This window comes from Plecotus auritus, assembly GCF_963455305.1.
Source record: "Plecotus auritus genome assembly, chromosome: 1".
Classification (NCBI taxonomy): Eukaryota; Metazoa; Chordata; class Mammalia; order Chiroptera; family Vespertilionidae; genus Plecotus; species Plecotus auritus.
The window spans coordinates 70,268,357-70,287,702 of record NC_137770.1 but is presented as its reverse complement, the minus strand read 5'-3'; the positions used below and the strand labels follow the sequence as shown (position 1 = coordinate 70,287,702).

General features: G+C 42.2%; 1 protein-coding gene and 1 pseudogene across 2 annotated transcripts in view; one reads left to right on the top strand and one right to left on the bottom strand.

Annotated features, from left to right (window-relative positions):
* TGM5 (transglutaminase 5) overlaps positions 1-19,346 on the bottom strand; it is a gene marked incomplete at both ends in the record, with an annotated part of 40,101 nt that overhangs the window by 11,310 nt on the left and 9,445 nt on the right. Inside the window, 3 exons of the mRNA XM_080644477.1 lie at positions 15,818-15,995; positions 16,584-16,712; positions 18,937-19,055. Of these exons, the coding sequence (XP_080500603.1) occupies positions 15,818-15,995; positions 16,584-16,712; positions 18,937-19,055 (426 nt within the window). The remainder of the gene's footprint in view (positions 1-15,817; positions 15,996-16,583; positions 16,713-18,936; positions 19,056-19,346) is intronic.
* Positions 6,614-6,925, top strand: LOC308245840 (10 kDa heat shock protein, mitochondrial-like; annotated as a pseudogene). Its single transcript has one exon. The product of its transcript is annotated as a 10 kDa heat shock protein, mitochondrial-like (transcript).

Below are 19,346 nucleotides of genomic sequence, written 5' to 3'. Positions count from 1 at the left end.
CCATAGCTGGACTATGTGCAATAGGCAGCCTGAAATTTTGCCAGTGTGCCGGCTGCTTAGTGCCAGGGGAAAAAAGACTTGCACAGAGACGTTCACAGAGTTGCGCGCAGTACCGGAGGGTAAAAGTTGCGAGTTTGCACACTTACTCTGGCTCTTTTTTGGTCTTTAAATCCTTGTTTTTGATTAGTAAGCCCAGTACATAGGATCACCCAATTGGGGACACTCTCAGAGACTGCAGGGGAAAGTTGTTTTTGTGGAACCTGGGGATCAGAGCGGGTGTAATGATTAGAGAACCAGCTCTAGGGCAGTCCATTCTCCCAAACCAGTATTAAGTGCGAAAGGGAAAACAAAATCTAAATACTGGCTAGAGAGGACTTATAGCCCAGGAGGTCAGTCCAGAAACACTGCCTCCCAGGGGTTGAATCACAAATTGACTCTGTGTAAACACAAATAAAGGAGTCTTAGAAACAAAGAAATACTGCCTGCTGGAAAATCAGGACTGTGGCTTACAACACAGAGGAGCAGTGGAATGCAGGGAACTTCAATACTGTCCTGACTACTGGACAGGAAACAAGCGTGCCAAGCAGAACAGTAGAGGAAGTGAATGACCTTCATACTGCACATTTTTATTTTTCATCTTTTAATTAAGAAACTATTTTTTTCTTTTTTCCTCACTTGATTTTACCTTTTTAATTATTATATTTTTAATCAGTATTATTATTACTACTATTTTACCTTTTTAAAAAACTTCATTTTATTTTCCTTTATTTTATTTTGGGATTAGTGTTCTGTATTCTATTTTCATTTTTCCTTTAGCATCATTTTACCCTATCTCAACTTTACCTTTAGGCCGACACTCTTTCTCACTTTTCCTCTTTTGTTGTCCTGTTTCTCTTACCCTATTCCTGCTTTAGATTTTCCTTATTCCTTTTTTTTTAACCCCCTGTTAAAATTTCACCCTACTTATATATCTAATTTCTAATCCCCTGCTCTAAGTCCAGACACACCTCTCTCTTCTCTTTCTTCACTATCCAAATTTTTTTTCTCTCTGCCCTTTTTTTGTTTGTTTGTTTTGTTGTTGTTGCTATTGTTTTTTGTTTTGTTTTGTTTTGTTCTAGGTTATTTTATTTTATTTTATTTTACTTTGTTTTGTTTTGCCTTGCTTTCTCTCTGTCCTATTGTTGATGTTTGCTTGATTGTTGATTAGATTGGGGTGTGTTTTTTTGTGCTTGTTTGTGAGATTGTTTGTTTTTTTGTTTGTTTTGTTTGTTTTTTGCTTCTGTTTTTTCCTCTCTTTGCTTGTTATTAGTTGTTGTTTGTGGTTTGCATTCATCTCTGGGTGTCTGTTGTTTGCATTTTTTGGGATTAGTGGTTGTTCTATTGGAGTTATCTCCCCATATAAATAGTTTCCCCCCTTCTTCTTTATTCTCTTTCTTTTCTCTCTTACTTTTTTCCTTTTCTCAATATCATTTTTGGACTCCATTTTTTTCTTTTTTTCTTATCCCCTAATTCTCTTTTCTCTGGTGGTCACCTTTATTTGGGGTTATTAGTATTATGAATACATTGGTGTTCAGTGCCTTATGCATTGTGCCTTGTTGTGTTGTATTTTGTGCCTTTAAATCAATGCAGGAGAGAGAGAGCTACATAACCAGATACCCAGAGAGATTATGAGGAGACAAAGAAACAGCCCACATACGAAAGAAAAGGAGGCATCACCAGAAAAGGAAGTAAATGAAATGGAGGCAAGCAATATGTCAGACAAAGAATTCAGAGAAATGGTCATAAGGTCGCTGAAAAGAATGGAAGACAAATTCAACAACATGTGTAAAAACCAAGAGGAAATGAAGAAGAACCAAGAAGAAATGAAAAATGACATCACTGCTATAAAGAACTCAATAGAAAGCATCAACAGTAGACTAGAAGAAACAGAGGACCACATCAGTGAGCTAGAAGACAAGGTAGAAAAAAATACCCAAGCTGAGCAGCATCTAGAAAAACAACTTAAAAAGCAAGAGGACAGCCTAAGGGAACTTTGGGACAACATGAAACAAAACAACATCCGCATAATACAGGTGCCAGAAGGAGAGAAAACTGAGCAAGGAATAGAAAACCTGTTTGAAGAAATAATAACAGAAAACTTCCTGATATAGGGAAGAAAAAACTCACACAAATCCAAGAAGCTCACAAAGTCCCAAACAAGATGAACCCCAAAAGACCGATGCCAAGGCACATTATAATTAAATTGACAAACACCACGACAAAGTAAGAATATTAAAAGTGGTTAGAGAGAGACAGAAAGTTACCTACAAAGGATCCCCCATCAGACTAGTGACTGATTTCTCAACAGAAACACATCAGACCAGAAGGGAATGGAATGAAATATACAAAGTCATGCAAAGGAAGGGTCTGAATCCAAGAATACTGTACCCAGCAAGGCTATCAATCAAAATTGAAGGTGAAATCAGGAGCTTCACAGACAAAAAAGAACTAAGGGAGTTTATTACCACCAAACAAGCAATGCAAGAAATGCTAAAGGGTCTGCTGTAAAAAGAAGAAATAGGAATGGAAGAAGGAACACAGGCATAAAGAATAAAAGTGGCGACAAACAGGTACCTATCAATAACTTTAAATGTAAATGGATTAAATGCCCCAATCAAAAGACATAGGGTAGCTGAGTAAATAAGAAAACATGATCCATATATCTGCTATCTACAGGAAACCCACCTCAGAAAAAAGAACTCACACAGACTGATGGTGAAGAGATGGAAAAAGGTTTTTCAGGCGAATGGAAATGAAAAAAAGCTGGGGTAACAATACTTATATCTGACAAATTAGATCTCAAAGTGAAGGACATAACAAGAGATAAGGAAGGCCACTTCATAACACTAAAGGGAGCAATCCAACAAGAAGAAATAACTCTGGTAAACATATACGCACCCAATACAGGAGCACCCAAATACATAGAAAAAAAAAACTTCTGGAGGATATCAAGGGAGAGATTGACAGCAATACAGTCATAGTAGGGGACTTTAATACCCCACTATCACCATTGGAAAAATCCTCTAAACAAAAAAATCAGCAAAGTAACATCAATCCTAAATGACTCACTAGATATGCTGGAATTAATTGACACATCTTCAGAACATTTCACCCCAAAGCCACAGAATATACATTCTTCTCAAGTGCACATGGGTCATTTTCAAAGATAGACCATGTATTGGATCACAGGCAAAGTCTCTTCAAATTCAAGAAGAAAGAAATCATATCAAGCATCTCCTCAGATCACAATGGCATAAAACTAGAAATCAACTACAATAAAAACAATAAAAAAATCAAATGCCTGGAGGCTAAATAGCATGCTATTAAACAATGACAGGGTTACCAGAGAGATCAAAGAAGAAATAAAAAGCATCATGGCAACAAACGACAATGAAAACACAACAATCCAAAATCTATGGGACACAGTGAAAGCAGTCTTGAGAGGGAAGTTCATAGCTCTACAAGCCTACCACAAAAAACAAGAAACAATGGTAATAAATTACCAAATCCTACAACTCAAAGAGTTAGAAAGAGAGCAACAAGAAAAGCCCAGCATAAGCAGAAGGAAGGAAATAATAAAGATCAGAGAGGAGGTAAACAAAATAGAGACAAAAAAAAAACACAAAACAATATAAAAGTTCAACAAAACCAAGAGCTGGTCCTTTGAAAAGATAAACAAGATTGATGAACCTCTAGCCAGGCTCACCAAGAAGCAAAGAGAGAGGACCCAAATAAACAAAAACAGAAATGAAAGAGGTGAAATAACAACTGATCCCACAGAAATACAAACGATTATGAAAAAATACTATGAACAACTCTATTCCAACAAAATGGCCAACTTAGGTGAAACAGACATATTCTTAGAAAAATACAAGCTCCCCAAATTCAACCAAGAAGAATAAAAAAATCTGAATAAGCCGATAACTACTGAAGAAATTGAAATAGTGCTCAAAAATCTTCCAGCGAACAAAAGCCCTGGTCTGGACAGCTTTACAGGGGAGTTCTACCAAGCATTCAAAGAAGAACTAAAACCTATCTTCCTCAGACTATTCCAAAAACTTCAAGAGGAAGGCACACTTCCAAGCTCTTTCTATGAAGCCAGCATTACCCTAATCCCAAAACCAGATAAAGACACCACAAAAAAAGAGAACTACAGGCCAATATCCTTGATGAACATAGATGCTAAAATCCTCAACAAAATTCTAGAAAATTGGATTCAGCATTACATTAGAAAGATCATACACCATGACCAAGCGGGATTTATTCCAGGGATGCAAGGATGGTACAATATCTGCAAATCAATAAATGTGATGCATCACATAAACAAACTGAGAGACAATAATCATATCAATTGATACAGAAAAAGCATTTGACAAAATCCAACACCCTTTCTTGATAAAAACTCTCAGCAACGTGGGAATAGAGGGATCATACCTCAACATAATAAAAGCCTTATATGACAAACCTACAGCCAACATCATACTTAATGGGCAAAAACTAAACCCATTTCCCCTAGGAACAGGAACAAGAGAATGATGCCCACTTTCACCACTCCTATTCGACATAGTACTAGAAGTACTAGCCATAGCAATCAGACAAGAAGAATAAATAAAAGGCATAAATTGGAAAAGAAGAAGTAAAACTGTCCTTATCTGCAGATGACATTATACTATACATAGAAAACCCCAAAGACTCCATCAAAAAACTACTAGACCTAATAAATGAATTTGGCAATGTAGGATACAAAATTAACACCCAAAAATCTATGGCCTTTTTATACACCAATAATGAACTCACAGAAAGAGAAATGAAAAAAACAATCCCATTTACCATGGCCCCCCAAAAATTAAGATACCTAGGAATAAACTTAACCAAGGACATAAAAGACCTGTACCCGGAAAACTACAGGACATTGAAAAAAGAGATAGAGGAAGACATACACAAATGGAGGAACATACCATGTTCATGGATTGGTAGAATCAACATCATTAAAATGTCCATACTACCTAAAGCAATCTATAGATTCAATGCAATACCTATTAAAATACCAATGGCATATTTCAAAGATCTAGAACAAACTCTCCAAAAATTTATCTGGAATAAAAAAAAGACCCCAAATAGCTACAGCTGTCCTGAGAAAGAAGAACAAAGTTAGAGGGATCACAATACCAGACATGAAACTATATTAACAAGCCACAGTTCTCAAAACGGCTTAGTACTGGCACAAGAACAGACATATAGACCAATGGAACAGAATAGAGGACCTAGAAATTGACCCAAGCCATTATACCCAATTAATATTTGACAAAGGAGGCAAGAGCATACAATGGAGTCAAAACAGCCTCTTTAACAAATGGTGCTGGGAAATTTGGTCAGATTCATGCAAAAAAAAAATGAAACTAGATCACCAATTTACACCATACACAAAAACAAACTCAAAATGGCTAAAGGAATTGAATGTAAGATGGGAAACAATAAAAATCCTACACAACTCCATAGGCAGCAAAATTGCAGACATATGTCGTAGCAATATCTTTACAGGCACAGATCCTAAGGCAAGAGAGACTAAGGAGAAAATAAACAAATGGGACTTCAAAATAAAAAGCTTCTGCACAGCAAAAGAAACCATCAACAAAACAACAAGAAAGCCCACTGCTTGGGAGAACGTATTTGCCAATGTTATCTCCGATAAGGGTTTAATCTCCAACATTTACAAGGAACTCATACAACTTAACAAAAGGAAGATAAAAAACCCAATAAAAAAATGGGCAAAAGACCTAAATAGACACTTTTTGAAAAAGGACATTCAGAAAGCCAAAAGACACATGAAAACATGCTCAGTGTCACTAATCATTCGAGAGATGCAAATCAAAACAACTATGAGGTACTACCTCACACCTGTCAGAATGGCTATCATCAACAAATCAACAAATGACAAGTGCTGGCGAGGATGTGGAGAAAAAGGAACCCTCCTTTCAATGCTGGTAGGAATGCAGACTGGTGCAGCCACTGTGGAAAACAGTATGGCGTTTCCTCAAAAATTTAAAAATGGAACTGCCATTTGACCGAGTAATACCACTTCTAGGAATATATCCCAAGAAAACAGAAACACCAGTCAGAAAGGATATATGCACCCCTATGTTCATAGCAGCAAAATTTACAATAGCTAAGATTTGGAAACAGCCTAAATGCTCATCAGCAGATGAGTGGATTATAAAACTATGGTACATCTACACAATGGAATACTACACTGCTATAAAAAAGAAGGAATTGGTACCATTTGCAGCAACATGGATGATGGTAAGAGATCAACCAAAGGACTTGTATGCATGCATGTAAGCATAACCAATGGACACAAGACACTGGGCGGGTGGGGCGAGGGCATGTGCTGGGGGGTTGGGGAGGCTGGGAGAAGGTCAATGGGGAAAAAAAGGAGACATATGTACTACTATTTGTAATACTTTAAACAATAAAATAAAATTTAATAGATAGATAGATAGATAGATAGATAGATAGATAGATAGATAGATAGATAGATGCCAGCAGCGACTGCAGGTCTCTCCTAGTGGTCGGAGTCATGGCAGGACAGGCCTTTAGGAAGTTCCTTCCCTCCTTTGACGAGTATTAGTTGAAAAGAGTGCTGTGGAAACTGTAAGGAAACTAAGGCATTATGCTTCCAAAAAAATCTCAAGGAAAAGTTTTGCAAGCAATAGTAGTTGCTGTTGGATTGGGCTCCAAAGGAAAGGGTAGAGAGATTCAACCTGTTAACATGAAATCTGGAGATACAGGTGTCCTTCCAAAATATGGAGGCACCAAAGTAGTTCTAGACGACAAAGACTATTTCTTATTTAGAGATGGTGACCTTCTTGGAAAGAATGGGGACTGAAATAAATCACTATTGAAATGGCATCATGTGAAGCTGGCCATTCCATTGAAGTTCTAAAATCTTTCGTCATTTAAATAATTTCTGTGTTTCTTTTATAATAAACTAATGAAAAAATATAGATGCTTCTCAGCGTTGTTCACATACTATTGTAATATTTTAAATGTTCATAATTTTTAGTTCAAATAAGTATTTATATTAAACATGTAATTGCTTATAGATTTTAGTTTAGGCTCCTTCTCACACTTTGGCACAAAGCCTCTCCAAGCTAGGGCATGGACACACCCCTGGATATGGTGTAGGACAGGGTGGAGAGAAGCCCAAAGGGAACCTGGAGTTCTCCTTGGAGTGGCATGTCTGCACAGGGCCAAGGAACAAGGGCAGGAAGTGAGCAGAGCTGACAAGCAAGTTGTAGATGGAGGTGACACAGGACAGCCTCAGAGGGGAGGGTGAAGGTTCGAAGAGCTGTCACTAAAGGAACCTGAGACAGGAGTAATGCAAGAGCATTCAAGTGACTCAGGAGCATGGCGTGGGCCAGGATTTATGCTAAGATTACAGTCAGACGGGTGGATAACACTTATGGTAATAAGAGAATGTGCCAAGGAGAACTGAGTAGGGAGAGCAGTGAACAAGCCTCTGTTCTTTACCCTGATTGCTGAATTCATGAGCAGCCACTGGAAATGTCAGTGGTGGTGTCAACTCCTGCCCCACATGTCTGGATGGGCACAGAGTAGATGCGCATTAAATTGTGTTGGAAGCAGGTTGTCTTTAAGCTGTGCACAAGGTTTCTGCAGAGTATCACTCCCAATGATTCACAGTTTGACATGAGGCTCAGGTGACTCACTGATAATTTTGTGGGAGCTGAGTCCCTCATAACAAAGAAACCCATATGGGGTGTGTTTGTGTGGGTGCATCCACAGGCATGCACACTCACACGGTGATATTTGGACAAAGGTGGAGAAGATCTCAGAGTTGGGAAAGAATTCGAGTTCCCAAGGCATACTACACAACACCCAGCATGAATTACTATCTCTCTTCACTTGGCCATTTAGCACTTAGTGACAAGTGTGAAGCCCTTGCTATGAACCAGGCAGTGAGTTAGATGCAAAGTTCACAGAAACAAAAGACATTCCTGCCCTCCCGGAGTGCAGCTTCACTCCTGACTGGTGGCAGACACTGTGCTGATGGTGCATTAGAACACGCAGTCTGTTTCAGGCTGGACATGAAGGCTTCTTACCAGTTCTCCCTCCACCACCAGCCCTGCCTCCCCATAAGGAAATGTAGCTCCAATTTTGTAAGAGAAACTAGTGGAAAGTCAGAGTTCAATTTATTGAAATTCATTTGGTCAGCTTTGCTATCACACTTCCATGGCTTATACTGAAGAATAGAGTCAAAGCCCCAGCTAATATAAAGTCAAAGTAATTGCATTTAAATGTGATGATTTTCAGCACCTTCTAACTTCTCCTGGGTTGTAGTAAGCTTCCAAATGGTAAATGTAACCACTGCCTGCTCCACCTCCCATGCCTTTAATTGTTTCCCACAAGATGCTTATCTTGCCTTAATTTTTCAGATATGTTAGCATGAGGTCATATTCTCACTTGTCTGCAGTGACAATAAAACCTAAAACTGATGTAAAAAATAAAGCCTACTTAAAAAAAAAATGTAACCCTAGCTGGTTTGGCTCAGTGGATAAAGCATTGGCCTGTGGACTGAAGGGTCCCTCCCGGGTTCGGTTTCAGTCAAGAGCAATGCCTGGGTTGCGGGCTCAATCCCCAGTATGGGGTGTGCAGAAGGCAGTCAATCAATGATTCTCTCTCATCATTGATGTTTCTATCTCTCCATCTCCCTTCCTCTCTGAAAACAAGAATAAAAAAGAAATGTAGGGATGTAAAGAAACAAGAAAATATGATCAGGAAAATTGTCAGTCAATAAAACTAGATCCAGAAATTACAGAGATCATGGAATTAACTGATAAGGACATTAAAACAGGTATTTTAAATACTATAGATATGCTCAAGAGAAAGTAAAGAAAAACATAAACATAATAAGAAAAATGGAAGATAAAGAAAAGACTCAATGAAATTTTTTAAAATCCTCACCCAAGGATATTTTTTCATTGATTTTTAGAGAGAGTGGAAGGAAAGGGGAGAGACAGAGAGGGAGAGAGAAACACCAATGTGAGAGAGATACATCAATTGGTTGCCTCCTGCACACGCCCAACCTGGGGCAGGGGATTGAGCCTGCAGCCGAGGTATGTGCCCTTGACAGGAATCAAACCTGGGACCCTTCAGTCCGTAGGCTGATGCTCTATCCACTGAGCCAAACCAGCTAGGGCCCAATGGAACTTTTAAAGGTGAAAAATACAATCTATAAAACAAAAAAAAATACTGGACAAAATATTATACAAAGATAACAATACTAGTATACTGCCCTGGCTAGTGTGCTGGGTGGTTAGAGTGTTGGCCCACACACTAAAGGGTTACGGGTTCAATTCCTGGTCAAAGGCATGTAGCTGGGTTGAAAGGCAACCAATTTATTTCTCTCTCACATCAATGTCTCTCTCTCCCCCCTTTTTCCCTCCCTTCCATTTTCTCTAAAAATCAATGGAAAAAATATCCTTGGGTGATGATTAACAACAACAACAAAAGATAATATACTTTTTTTATAAGAACACCTTTAAATACAACGCTATATATTAAACACATCAAAATGTTTCCCTATCTTGGGGGGAAGTAAATGGAAATGGTGGAGAGAAACCAAGATGGTGGCATAGGTAAACACCTAAACTGCTGCCTCGCACAACAATTTCAAAACTACAACTAAAAGACAAAACGGACATCATCCAGAACCACAGGAAGGCTGGCTGAGTGGAAATTCTACAACTAGAAGGAAAGAGAAAAGCACACTGAGACTCAGAGGAGCGGCAGAAGGCAGAGGTACGGAGGCGCGCACGCGGAGAGGGCTGGAGACTGAATACCCCGCTGGCTTTCTCAATCGGTAAGGAGACAAAAGCTCCAGACAGCTCTGAACTCCAGTTCCGGGCGAGATTCTGGGGACCCAGACTCATTCGGGGAGAAATTGGACTGTCTGGCAGGGGGCAAAACTCGAGGGTGGCTTTCTCTCAGAGGTGCTTGCAGCAATTACCGTGGGACACTGAGACCCAGAGACCTCTTAGGGCAGGGCTGACGGGAAGTCATTGCTCTCTGCTCCGCCCTGAGACTCTGCCCCATCCAAGCTGAGCCCAGAGGCTTTTGCAAGTCTTCTCTCATAAGGGTGTCTCCAGCACTGAAGTTCTCCCAGCATAGACACAGCTGATCCTCACAGCCAACTGGCCTGGAGGTCAAATCCTCCCAGTGATACCAAAAACAATCAAGGCTTAACTACAACAAGACTGTGCACACAGCCCACAAAGGGGTGCACCAAGGGTGTCCACCTCAGGTAACCAGGAAGGCTGAGCCACTGGGCCCTATAGGACACCTAGCACACAAAGCCACTCTATCAACTCAGGGAAGCAGCCAAAATACGGAGACAAAGAAACAGGTCACAAATGAAAGAAATGGAGGAAAGCAAACGACTGGATATAGAGTTCAAAACCATGGTTATAAGGTTTTTCAAGAATTTCCTAGAAAAGGCCTATAAATTTAGCGAGACCCTCAAGGATATGAAAAAGGACCAACTAGAAATTAAGCGTACACTGACTGAAATAAAAAATAATATACAGAGACCCAACAGCAGACTAGATGATCGCAAGAATCAAGTCAAAGATTTGAAATACAAAGAAGCAAAAAACACCCAACTGGAAAAGCAAAAAGAAAAAAGAATCCAAAAATATGAAGATAGTGTAAGGAGCCTCTGGGACAACTTCAAACGTACCAATATCTGAATTATGGGGGTGCCAGAAGAAGAGAGAGAACAAGATACTGAAAACCTATTGGAAGAAATAATGACTGAAAACTTCCCCCACCTGGTGAAAGAAATAGACTTACAAGTCCAGGAAGTGCACAGAACCCCAAACAAAAGGAATCCAAAGAGGACCACACCAAGACACATCATAATTAAAATGCCAAGAGCAAAAGACAAAGAGAGAATATTAAAAGCAGCAAGAGAAAAACAGTTAGTTACCTACAAGGGAGCACCCATATGATTGTCAGCTGATTTCTCAACAGAAACTATGCAGGCCAGATGGGAGTGGCAAGAAATATTCAAAATGATGAATAGCAAGAACCTACAACCAAGATTACTCTACCCAGCAAAGCTATCATTCAGAATTGAAGGTCAGATAAAGAGCTTCACAGATAAGAAAAAGCTTTAAAGGAGTTCATCACCACCAAACCAGTATTATATGAAATGCTGAAAGGTATTCTTTAAGAAGAGGAAGAAGAATAAAAAGGTAAAGATAAAAATTATGAACAACAAATACATATCTATCAACAAGTGAATCTAAAAATCAAGTGAATAAAAAATCTGATGAACAGAATAAACTGGTGAATATAATAGAATCAGGGGCATAGAAAGGGAGTGGACTGACAATTCTGGGGGGAAAAGGGGTGTGGGGGTGCAGGAAGAGAATGGACAAAAATCGTACACCTATGGATGAGGACAGTGGGGCAAGGGGAGGTAAGGGCAGAGGGTGAGGTGGGAACCGGGTGGAGGGCATCTATGGGGGGAAAAAAGAGGAACAATTGTAATAATCTGAACAATAAAGATTTATTTAAAACAATAAATGGAAATGGTTTATGAGATAAATGGGGAAAATCAATTAATTAGTTACATTTTTTTAAAATGGGAGGCCTGAAGAAGACCTATTACGATAAATGCCATGACACGAGGAATATGATTAATTTAATCCCAAACACTCCAAGGAACAAAGCAAGGAAATAAACCCAAAAAGTGGTAGAGCCCAGCCAGTGTGTCAGTGGTTGAGTGTCAACCTAGGAGCCAGGAGATCTCGGTTCAATTCCTGGTCAGGGCACATACCCAGGTTGTGGGCTCGATCCCCAGTGGGGGCATGCAGGAGGCAGCCAATCAATGATTCTCATCATTGATGTTTCTATCTCTCTCCCTCTTCCTTCCTCTCTCTGAAATCAATAAAAATATATTTAAAAAATAATAAAATAAAAATAAAAACCTTTTAAACAAGAGCTAGTCAGACCTTTGGAGCCTAAGAGGCAGAGATTAAAACACCAGGAGACTAATTATAATAGCTAACACTTATGTAAAACTAACCATGTGCCAGGCATTTTTCTAGGTGATTGCCACATATTAATTAACAACTCAGTGAGGGAACATTTCATACAATCCTTGATGCCTCATAAATCCATGGAGAATAATAGTAGATTTGTGTTTAAGCCAAAGGTTGAAGCTGAATAACTCACGAGGGCCTTGGCTGAGGTTCCTTTCTTTCAGAGTAAATGACTCAGTGAAAACAATGAGGACAAGAGTTATTGTATTGAAATAACTCTATACAAACAAGTGAGGAGAAATCTTAGATCCGTGAAGAGAGGAGGTGTCCAGCCCCAAGCTCTCTGCCTCCTCACCTTTCCACCATTTCCCACCATGGCTCAGGTCCAAGGGCCATACTTTACAGAGGAGGAGATGATACCACATTGACCTGCTCACATCACATGTTCAAGTCTTCCTACCCTCAGCCCCTCACTTCTGCCCCCACTGCTACCCCATGCAGTTGTGGGTAGGAGCTTACCAGGACCAGGCATATTCCCAGGATGCCTGGCTTTAAAGAAAAACAAAACACTTCATTGAGATAATTCGCATACCGTAAAATTCACCCTTTTAGAGTCACGACTTCAGTGGTTGGTAGTATATTCACAGGTTGTACAACAATCCCCACTAATAATCCCAGAGCATTTCACCTAAAAAACAACAACTCTATGTCTACTAGCAGTCACTTTCCATTCCTCCTCTCCCCAGCCCCAGACAACCACTAATCCACTCTCCTGTCTCTATGAATTGGCCTATTCTGGGCATTGCACATACATGGAATCATACAATAAGTGGCTTTTGGACACCTGGCTTTGGGGAGAATTTTCAGGCAACAGATCATCACTGTCCCCTCTGTTCCTTGTACAGTGTGAGGCTTCCTGGATACTTTACAGACCTCAGCCAAGGGCTGAGGGGCCGACCTTGTCACAAGGAGTGGATGGCCAGAACAGGATGACTGAGAGTTGTGGGGCAGCTGGGCCTGAGCATTGAAGGGTAGGCCAGGGATTTCTCTGAAATTCTCCAAGTAATAGACAACTAAACGGTTGTCAGGGAAACAGCCCATCCAAAAATTATAGCACTATTTTTGATGCATCCAAAGTTTCATTTCTGTGATTTTTCTTTAGGAACTCGACGTCAATTAGTTCACATTAAAAAAGGCAATACTGGGAAATAGAGCTGCTGGCAGGAGGATGTACTTCTGGGTCAGACAAGAGTCACTTGATCACTTTTGAGTTTCAGTTTTTTCACCTGTAAAGTGACAGTAATGATATCCACTTCGCATGTGGTTGTGAGGATTAGAAAGTGTGAAAGTGCTCAGTGTGTGCCTGAAGCACAGACAATGCTAGATACGTGGTGGCTGCTAGTCATGTCTGTGCAGTATATGGCCTTGTGGTTAGAGCATGCCAGACCTAGATGTGAGCTTCGCTCCACCACTCAATCTCTCCATCTGCAAAATTAAGGTGATGATAGGACCTAATTCATAAGGTCATTTGAAGGATCAAACAGGACTATCCTAGCTAATACTGAACACTCACTGTAGCCAGGCTCTGTTCTAAGAATTCTCCATGTATGAACTTAATCCTCTGAGGAAACTTGAGGCACATGGTAAGTGATTTGTCCAAAGTTATTCAGCCAACTAATGGCCTTGCTGGTTTTTGAAGCCAAGCAGTCTGCTTCTAGAGCCCACATGCTTCACCATTACTCTAAGCTGTCAAAGTTTTAGCACAGTTCCTGGAACAAAGGAAGTCTTCCATAACCATCAGCTATTGTGATTGTGAGTAATAGTAATGCTTTGGCAGCTGAATTGGGTTAAGGAGTTTGATAAATCTCTAACTTTTAGTGGAGGATACAGACTGGGTCTTACCCATTTTTGTGTCCAAAAGTATTTGAAGCATAGTGCCTAGCATAGAATAAGGACTCAATAAATAAGTGTTATTGGAATGAGTTTTAAAAAATGATATACTTATTAATATACAACATGGTAAATCTTTCCGGGAAGGCTGGTGCTAACTGAGCTTCCGTTGGACCCAAGTAGCCCACATTTGACCCACTTTGCCCAACCCTTTGCTTTCCAGATCACTATAGGGCCATTATTCTCATAAACATTTTAATTGGTCTGCTCTCTTGCATAATCTCCATTCACTGGCTCCACCTCTGTCATCAACCAGTTCCAGATAATCACACACCAAACCCTGGCCCTTTCTTTTACACACATACACCTGGCCCATTACACTCAAAGCTTTTCCATGCACAGGAAGATTTCCTCTCTATCGTGCACAAACAAGATTAATCCGTCCTCTGCCTCTCACTCTTGTGTCTCCTCCCTCAATGACTCAGACATCCTAGTTTACCCAAATGCCTATAACTCTTATCTGTCACACAATCAAAGCTGTCAAATTCCTGGTTTCTTATTAAAACAAAACAAAACAAAACAAAACAAAAAACCGATCAAGGATTCTTTGACCAATCAAAGCATTCAACGCAAGACGTAAGCCGGGGCTGTGCAGCTGCAGGGGATGAGTAGTTTGGGACCTCCTCCTCACCAACCTGTGTGAAGTCACCCTCTGTGGGTGTTGACAGAGACCTCCTTGTGCCCTGGGACAGAGGCCTGGCCTTTTCTCACAGCCCGGGGCTCTCTGGGCTTCCTCCAGGAAACTGGAGCTGGACTCAGCACACACATGCATACAGAGTGCGCCAGGCTTTGTCCTCTAGGGAATTTCTACACAAAAGGCCTCACTCCTTGATTAAACCAAGTTGTGGGCAGATCTGGCCTCCCTGGATTGCACTAGAGAGTGCTGTGAACAAAAGCCACACTTGGCATCTTTCCCCAGGTAACATTAATAACTTCCTGATTGTGACCCAAGTCAGGTTTATGGATATGCATGCCAAGAGGCTGAGAGCTGGCCTAGGCCGGAGGGCAGGGTGAGGATGAGGGCCAGGAGCAAGAGTCCCTGGTGAGGCAGACCTCCTCCTGCTACCTCCAGTGTGCAACTCATTTCCAGGTATCAGTTTCCTCAACATTTACCTGCCACTTCCTTTTACTTGCTCCTCTTGCCACATGCAAACCAACTTCCACCTGCCTTCTTTCCCATGTGCCTACTATTCTTTTTAGCTTTTCTTCTACCAATCTTGCATCTACTCCCTATTTGAAAAGTTGATCTACCATTTCCCCTCACCCCCTAATTCCCTGGCCTGAGCCGGGCCTCCAGACCTCCAAACTTGTGAAACTCCAAATTCAAGGTCATTGCACTTTGGCTGTCACCTTGCTCTGGCCCCATGGTCCATACCACTGCTCAGATGCACATTTCCCTCTCATGTGAACATCTTCATTAAGACCATTCTCTGTGCTAATCAGTTTGCAAGTTTTTCTAATTACTTGGCCTCTCATCTCTTTCCAGCTTGCACCAGACAGTTTCCAGGCAGGTTCTGTTAGAAGAGAGGGAAGGGTGCCAGGTTCCGTGAAGTGTGTGATTTCTGCCTCAAAACCATCCTCTGAAATAAGCCCACATATGTGAAGCCTGAGGTTAGTGAAGAGACATTTTTTTGTTGGAAAGGGTTTCCTTCCAAATGTTCCTTGGTGGGAACTGTGTGAGATGGGGACAAGAATTATTTGGAGGGCTAATATGTGAGCCATTGCATTTTTGGTCATTTCATGGGGAACTCTCTACTTCCTACCTGTGCACATGATGGCTGCAAAGACCCAGCATTGCCCGTAGCGCACTGGCTGGCAACCTGTGGAGTGCCACTGTTTCAGGATGGCCACGCTGCCAGTCCACTCTGCAGGGCTGGTGCCATCTGAGAAATTCTCACTCCACTTTCCATTGAGCACCCCTTTGTCATCATTGCTGTTGATCTGAAGAGAAGCCATACATAGAAGAATTAGAAGCATCCTTTTCATCAACAGGATGTGATGTGTGAGCTGCCTTGCAAGGCCTGTGGGCCTGAGACACAGCGGAGGCTTTGATCTCATTTTACCTGGGAACTTCCAGACCTGCTGGGGAAGGGGTCAGGATGTGAAGCTGGCCATTTTGACTTTTGTTCCACTGTTAATTGGTTTATTATTCTGTTTCTACACACCCTCTTTCCCCTGCAAAGCTAGAGCTTGGCTTTGGTAGCTTTTAAAGATACTCAGAGCAAAGGAAACTTAGAAACAATAAGATCATTTCACAAACCACAGCTATGCTCAGCCTTTCCCAAAACACGCAATTTGGAATTAATAGACGTGATGGCCCACACCCAGCTATTTCAGAGCCCAGTTGAGAAAAACCTGTTAGCTATACTTTCATCAGTCTTAGCCAAAATGGCTTTGCAAGAGGGCCCGTGCCTCTCAACTCTTCATTCTCCCATTTCAGGGGCAACTGTGAGTGAGCAGGACTCCCCTGGCACAGCTTCCTCCCTCTCTAGACATGCCCTGAGTGGGCAGATCCTGACCCAACCTCACCATGGCGCACACCACTCTGCTGACGTAGACAGGGCTTCCTCGAAGAGCACAATCTGTGGCTGGTTCAGCCTGGAAGTTCAGGCTCTTGTCTAGCAACTCCAGACAGATGTTGATGATATTCTCTTCAAACTGCAAGGAGAGATGCAGAGAGGCAAGGCACCCATGCTTCACACATGCAGATACGGAGCCACCCCACTCAGCTCTCCGATGGAGTGTGTTTGAAATACAAACCCACTTGGAAGGTAACTGTGTCTAGTAGCACAGCCATGAACTTGGGCAGGTACAGGGTCTCAAAGCTCTGGGATCACAACTCCCCCACTTGGTATGTCCTGCAAGTCAAAACCTTGGAGCTTTTTCTAATGTGTCTGACTGGCTGAAAAATCGTTTCCCTCTCTTCTCTCCTCAATCTCCACACTCTTGGACCTCATGAGCTGTTCTTGCTAAAACCACATTGCCTCATCTTCCACCCCTACCTGCTGATCCAGCTCATCATTGGTAGTTAAGGCTTAAGGTGATGGCCCCAACTTGCCATGGAGCCTGCGATTCAGTAGGGCTGTGGGCTGACTAATAGCATGTGAGTTATGGAAACTTCCCACCCAAGGCGGGCAAGGTGAGAATGCCACTTGTCCTGAGGCCTTTCGCTGAGTCCAAGCCTGGTTTAGCTTCATAACACTGGCTACATCTCTACTCATCAGGCTCAGGTATAATGATGTAGCCAAGGTCTGTCTTCCCTGCCTAAGTGTATGCTCTGTATCTCTCCAACTTTCCTTGGAACTTCACACCCCAGCTCTGGCACAGTGCTCAGCACAGAGTAGGGGCTCTGCCATCTTTGTTGAATGAGAGTAAGTGAATTAATTGATTTCCATGTAACACTGGGAAATAAACAGGATTTGGAGGCTCTCTGATCCATTTTCCCCAAGGGATAGTTTGATCAGTTCACTTTTCTGCTTTAAAATGTTCAAAGATCCATGTGACCTACAGAATCAAAGCTCTAGCCTCCTCTACAAGACCCATATACCCTCCCTGATCTGGCCTTCTTCTACTTCTCAGGACCCTCGCCTCACCAGTTTTGCTCCAGCAACACCAGATTCCTTGTAACCCCTGCAGCAGGTCGAACGGATCCTCACCTTTGTGTCTTTGCTCATCCCTCTCTTTGCCTGTGATGTTTTCCCCCACCTTCCTTCTCTTGGTTAACTCAGTTCAAGCATGTCCTCTTCCAGGAAGCTTCCCAGACAGCCCCATGCCCAACCAAGTGATCTTCCTCCAGGCTCTCAGAGGCCGCTGTGCCTGTCTGGCAATCTTTACATGTCACGTTGCATAAGTGACCTGCTAATGACTGAGTCCCCACTTCACTGTGGGCTCGGGGACAGTGTTTTATTCATCTTTATATCTCTAGCACCTAGAGCCCTGCCTGGCACTGAGCAGGCATTCAGTATACGTTCACTGAATAAGAGATATGGGAGGACCCAGGGCTCAGAGACCAGCAGCTCTGCTCTTCTGTTTCTCACAGGTGGCAGCAACCTCCTGTCCAGGGACTCACTAAGATCCCCCTCTGCCCATGCTGAGTGAGGGGGTGGGGATGTCAGTTGGGGCCAGTTTAGGCTGCTATGTCTCATCTTGACTAAACCCCCCTGGGGGCGGGATCTAGGCTGGGCCTGAGGCCACACGCGTTGGACAAGTCCAGGAGAGGAAGCCATAGCAAACTGAAACAAGGCTCCACACGCTCCCCCGGGATTTCCAGCTGACACCCCTGTGGGTGGCAGGGTTGGTCCTCTCCCCCTAATGTGTCTGACTGGGTGAAAAATCGTTTCTCTCTGATGGATAAGAGTTCTGAGCCAGTGTCCCAGTGCTGGGGCAAACCTTAAGAACCCTCCTCCCTGGCCTGGTTCTGGACTTCCTGGATCACCTGCTGACGGCTGGGCTGTTGTAGCGCATTGTGATTCATACGATGCTATTTTTACAAATAAAGTCACATGATTTAGAATATGGGTGGAAAACAAAATCTAGAGCAACCTGAACCACACTAGAAACACAGCTAACAAACAGAAAAATGAGGCACCACCATGGCCGTTGTCGCTGTTGTGCCTTCATCCTCACTATCATACTCAGTGGAGTTCCTGGGTGGGTACCTTCAGCTGCCCTTCTCTCTCTAATCCTGATACAGTCAACAAAGAACATTCCAACTTTCTATGGCTGCTCCTCTAGCTCCCTGGAGTCACATCTCACATCTTCCCGGTACCATTTAGTTCCCATTACTCAGTAGTTCTATATAAACCTTGCATGAGGGGCATCCTCCCATCTCCTTCCTGCTTCCCTCTCCCTTGGATGGTCCACGAGCTGGGCTGAGACTCACCTGCCCATAGTTCCAGGGGCAAGGGCGGATCCAGTTCTTGTTCCCTTGGTAGATGAAGCCGTAATCATTCATGACATACTCCTGCCTCTGGGGCTCACTGTCCAAGAAGACAGCGTCCCCTAGGAATCAAAGTGGGAGGACACAAAGCAGAAAAGTCATCTTGTCCTTCCTGCCCATCCCCATCCACAGAAAGAATAGAAACTGAACTCTGAGGACTGCACAGGGTGACACCAAGAGGGGAAGCAAGACCTGCTCTCCACCATCCCTCCACATCGGCAATAGGCTCAACATGAAAATGAGGTAGAACAGTAAAAATTTATCTGTGGTGGAATTTATTGGTTTGCAAAGCACATTTACATCCCAGCCTCATTTTAAGGTTAAGGAAACAGGCTCAGAGTGATAAATAGCTT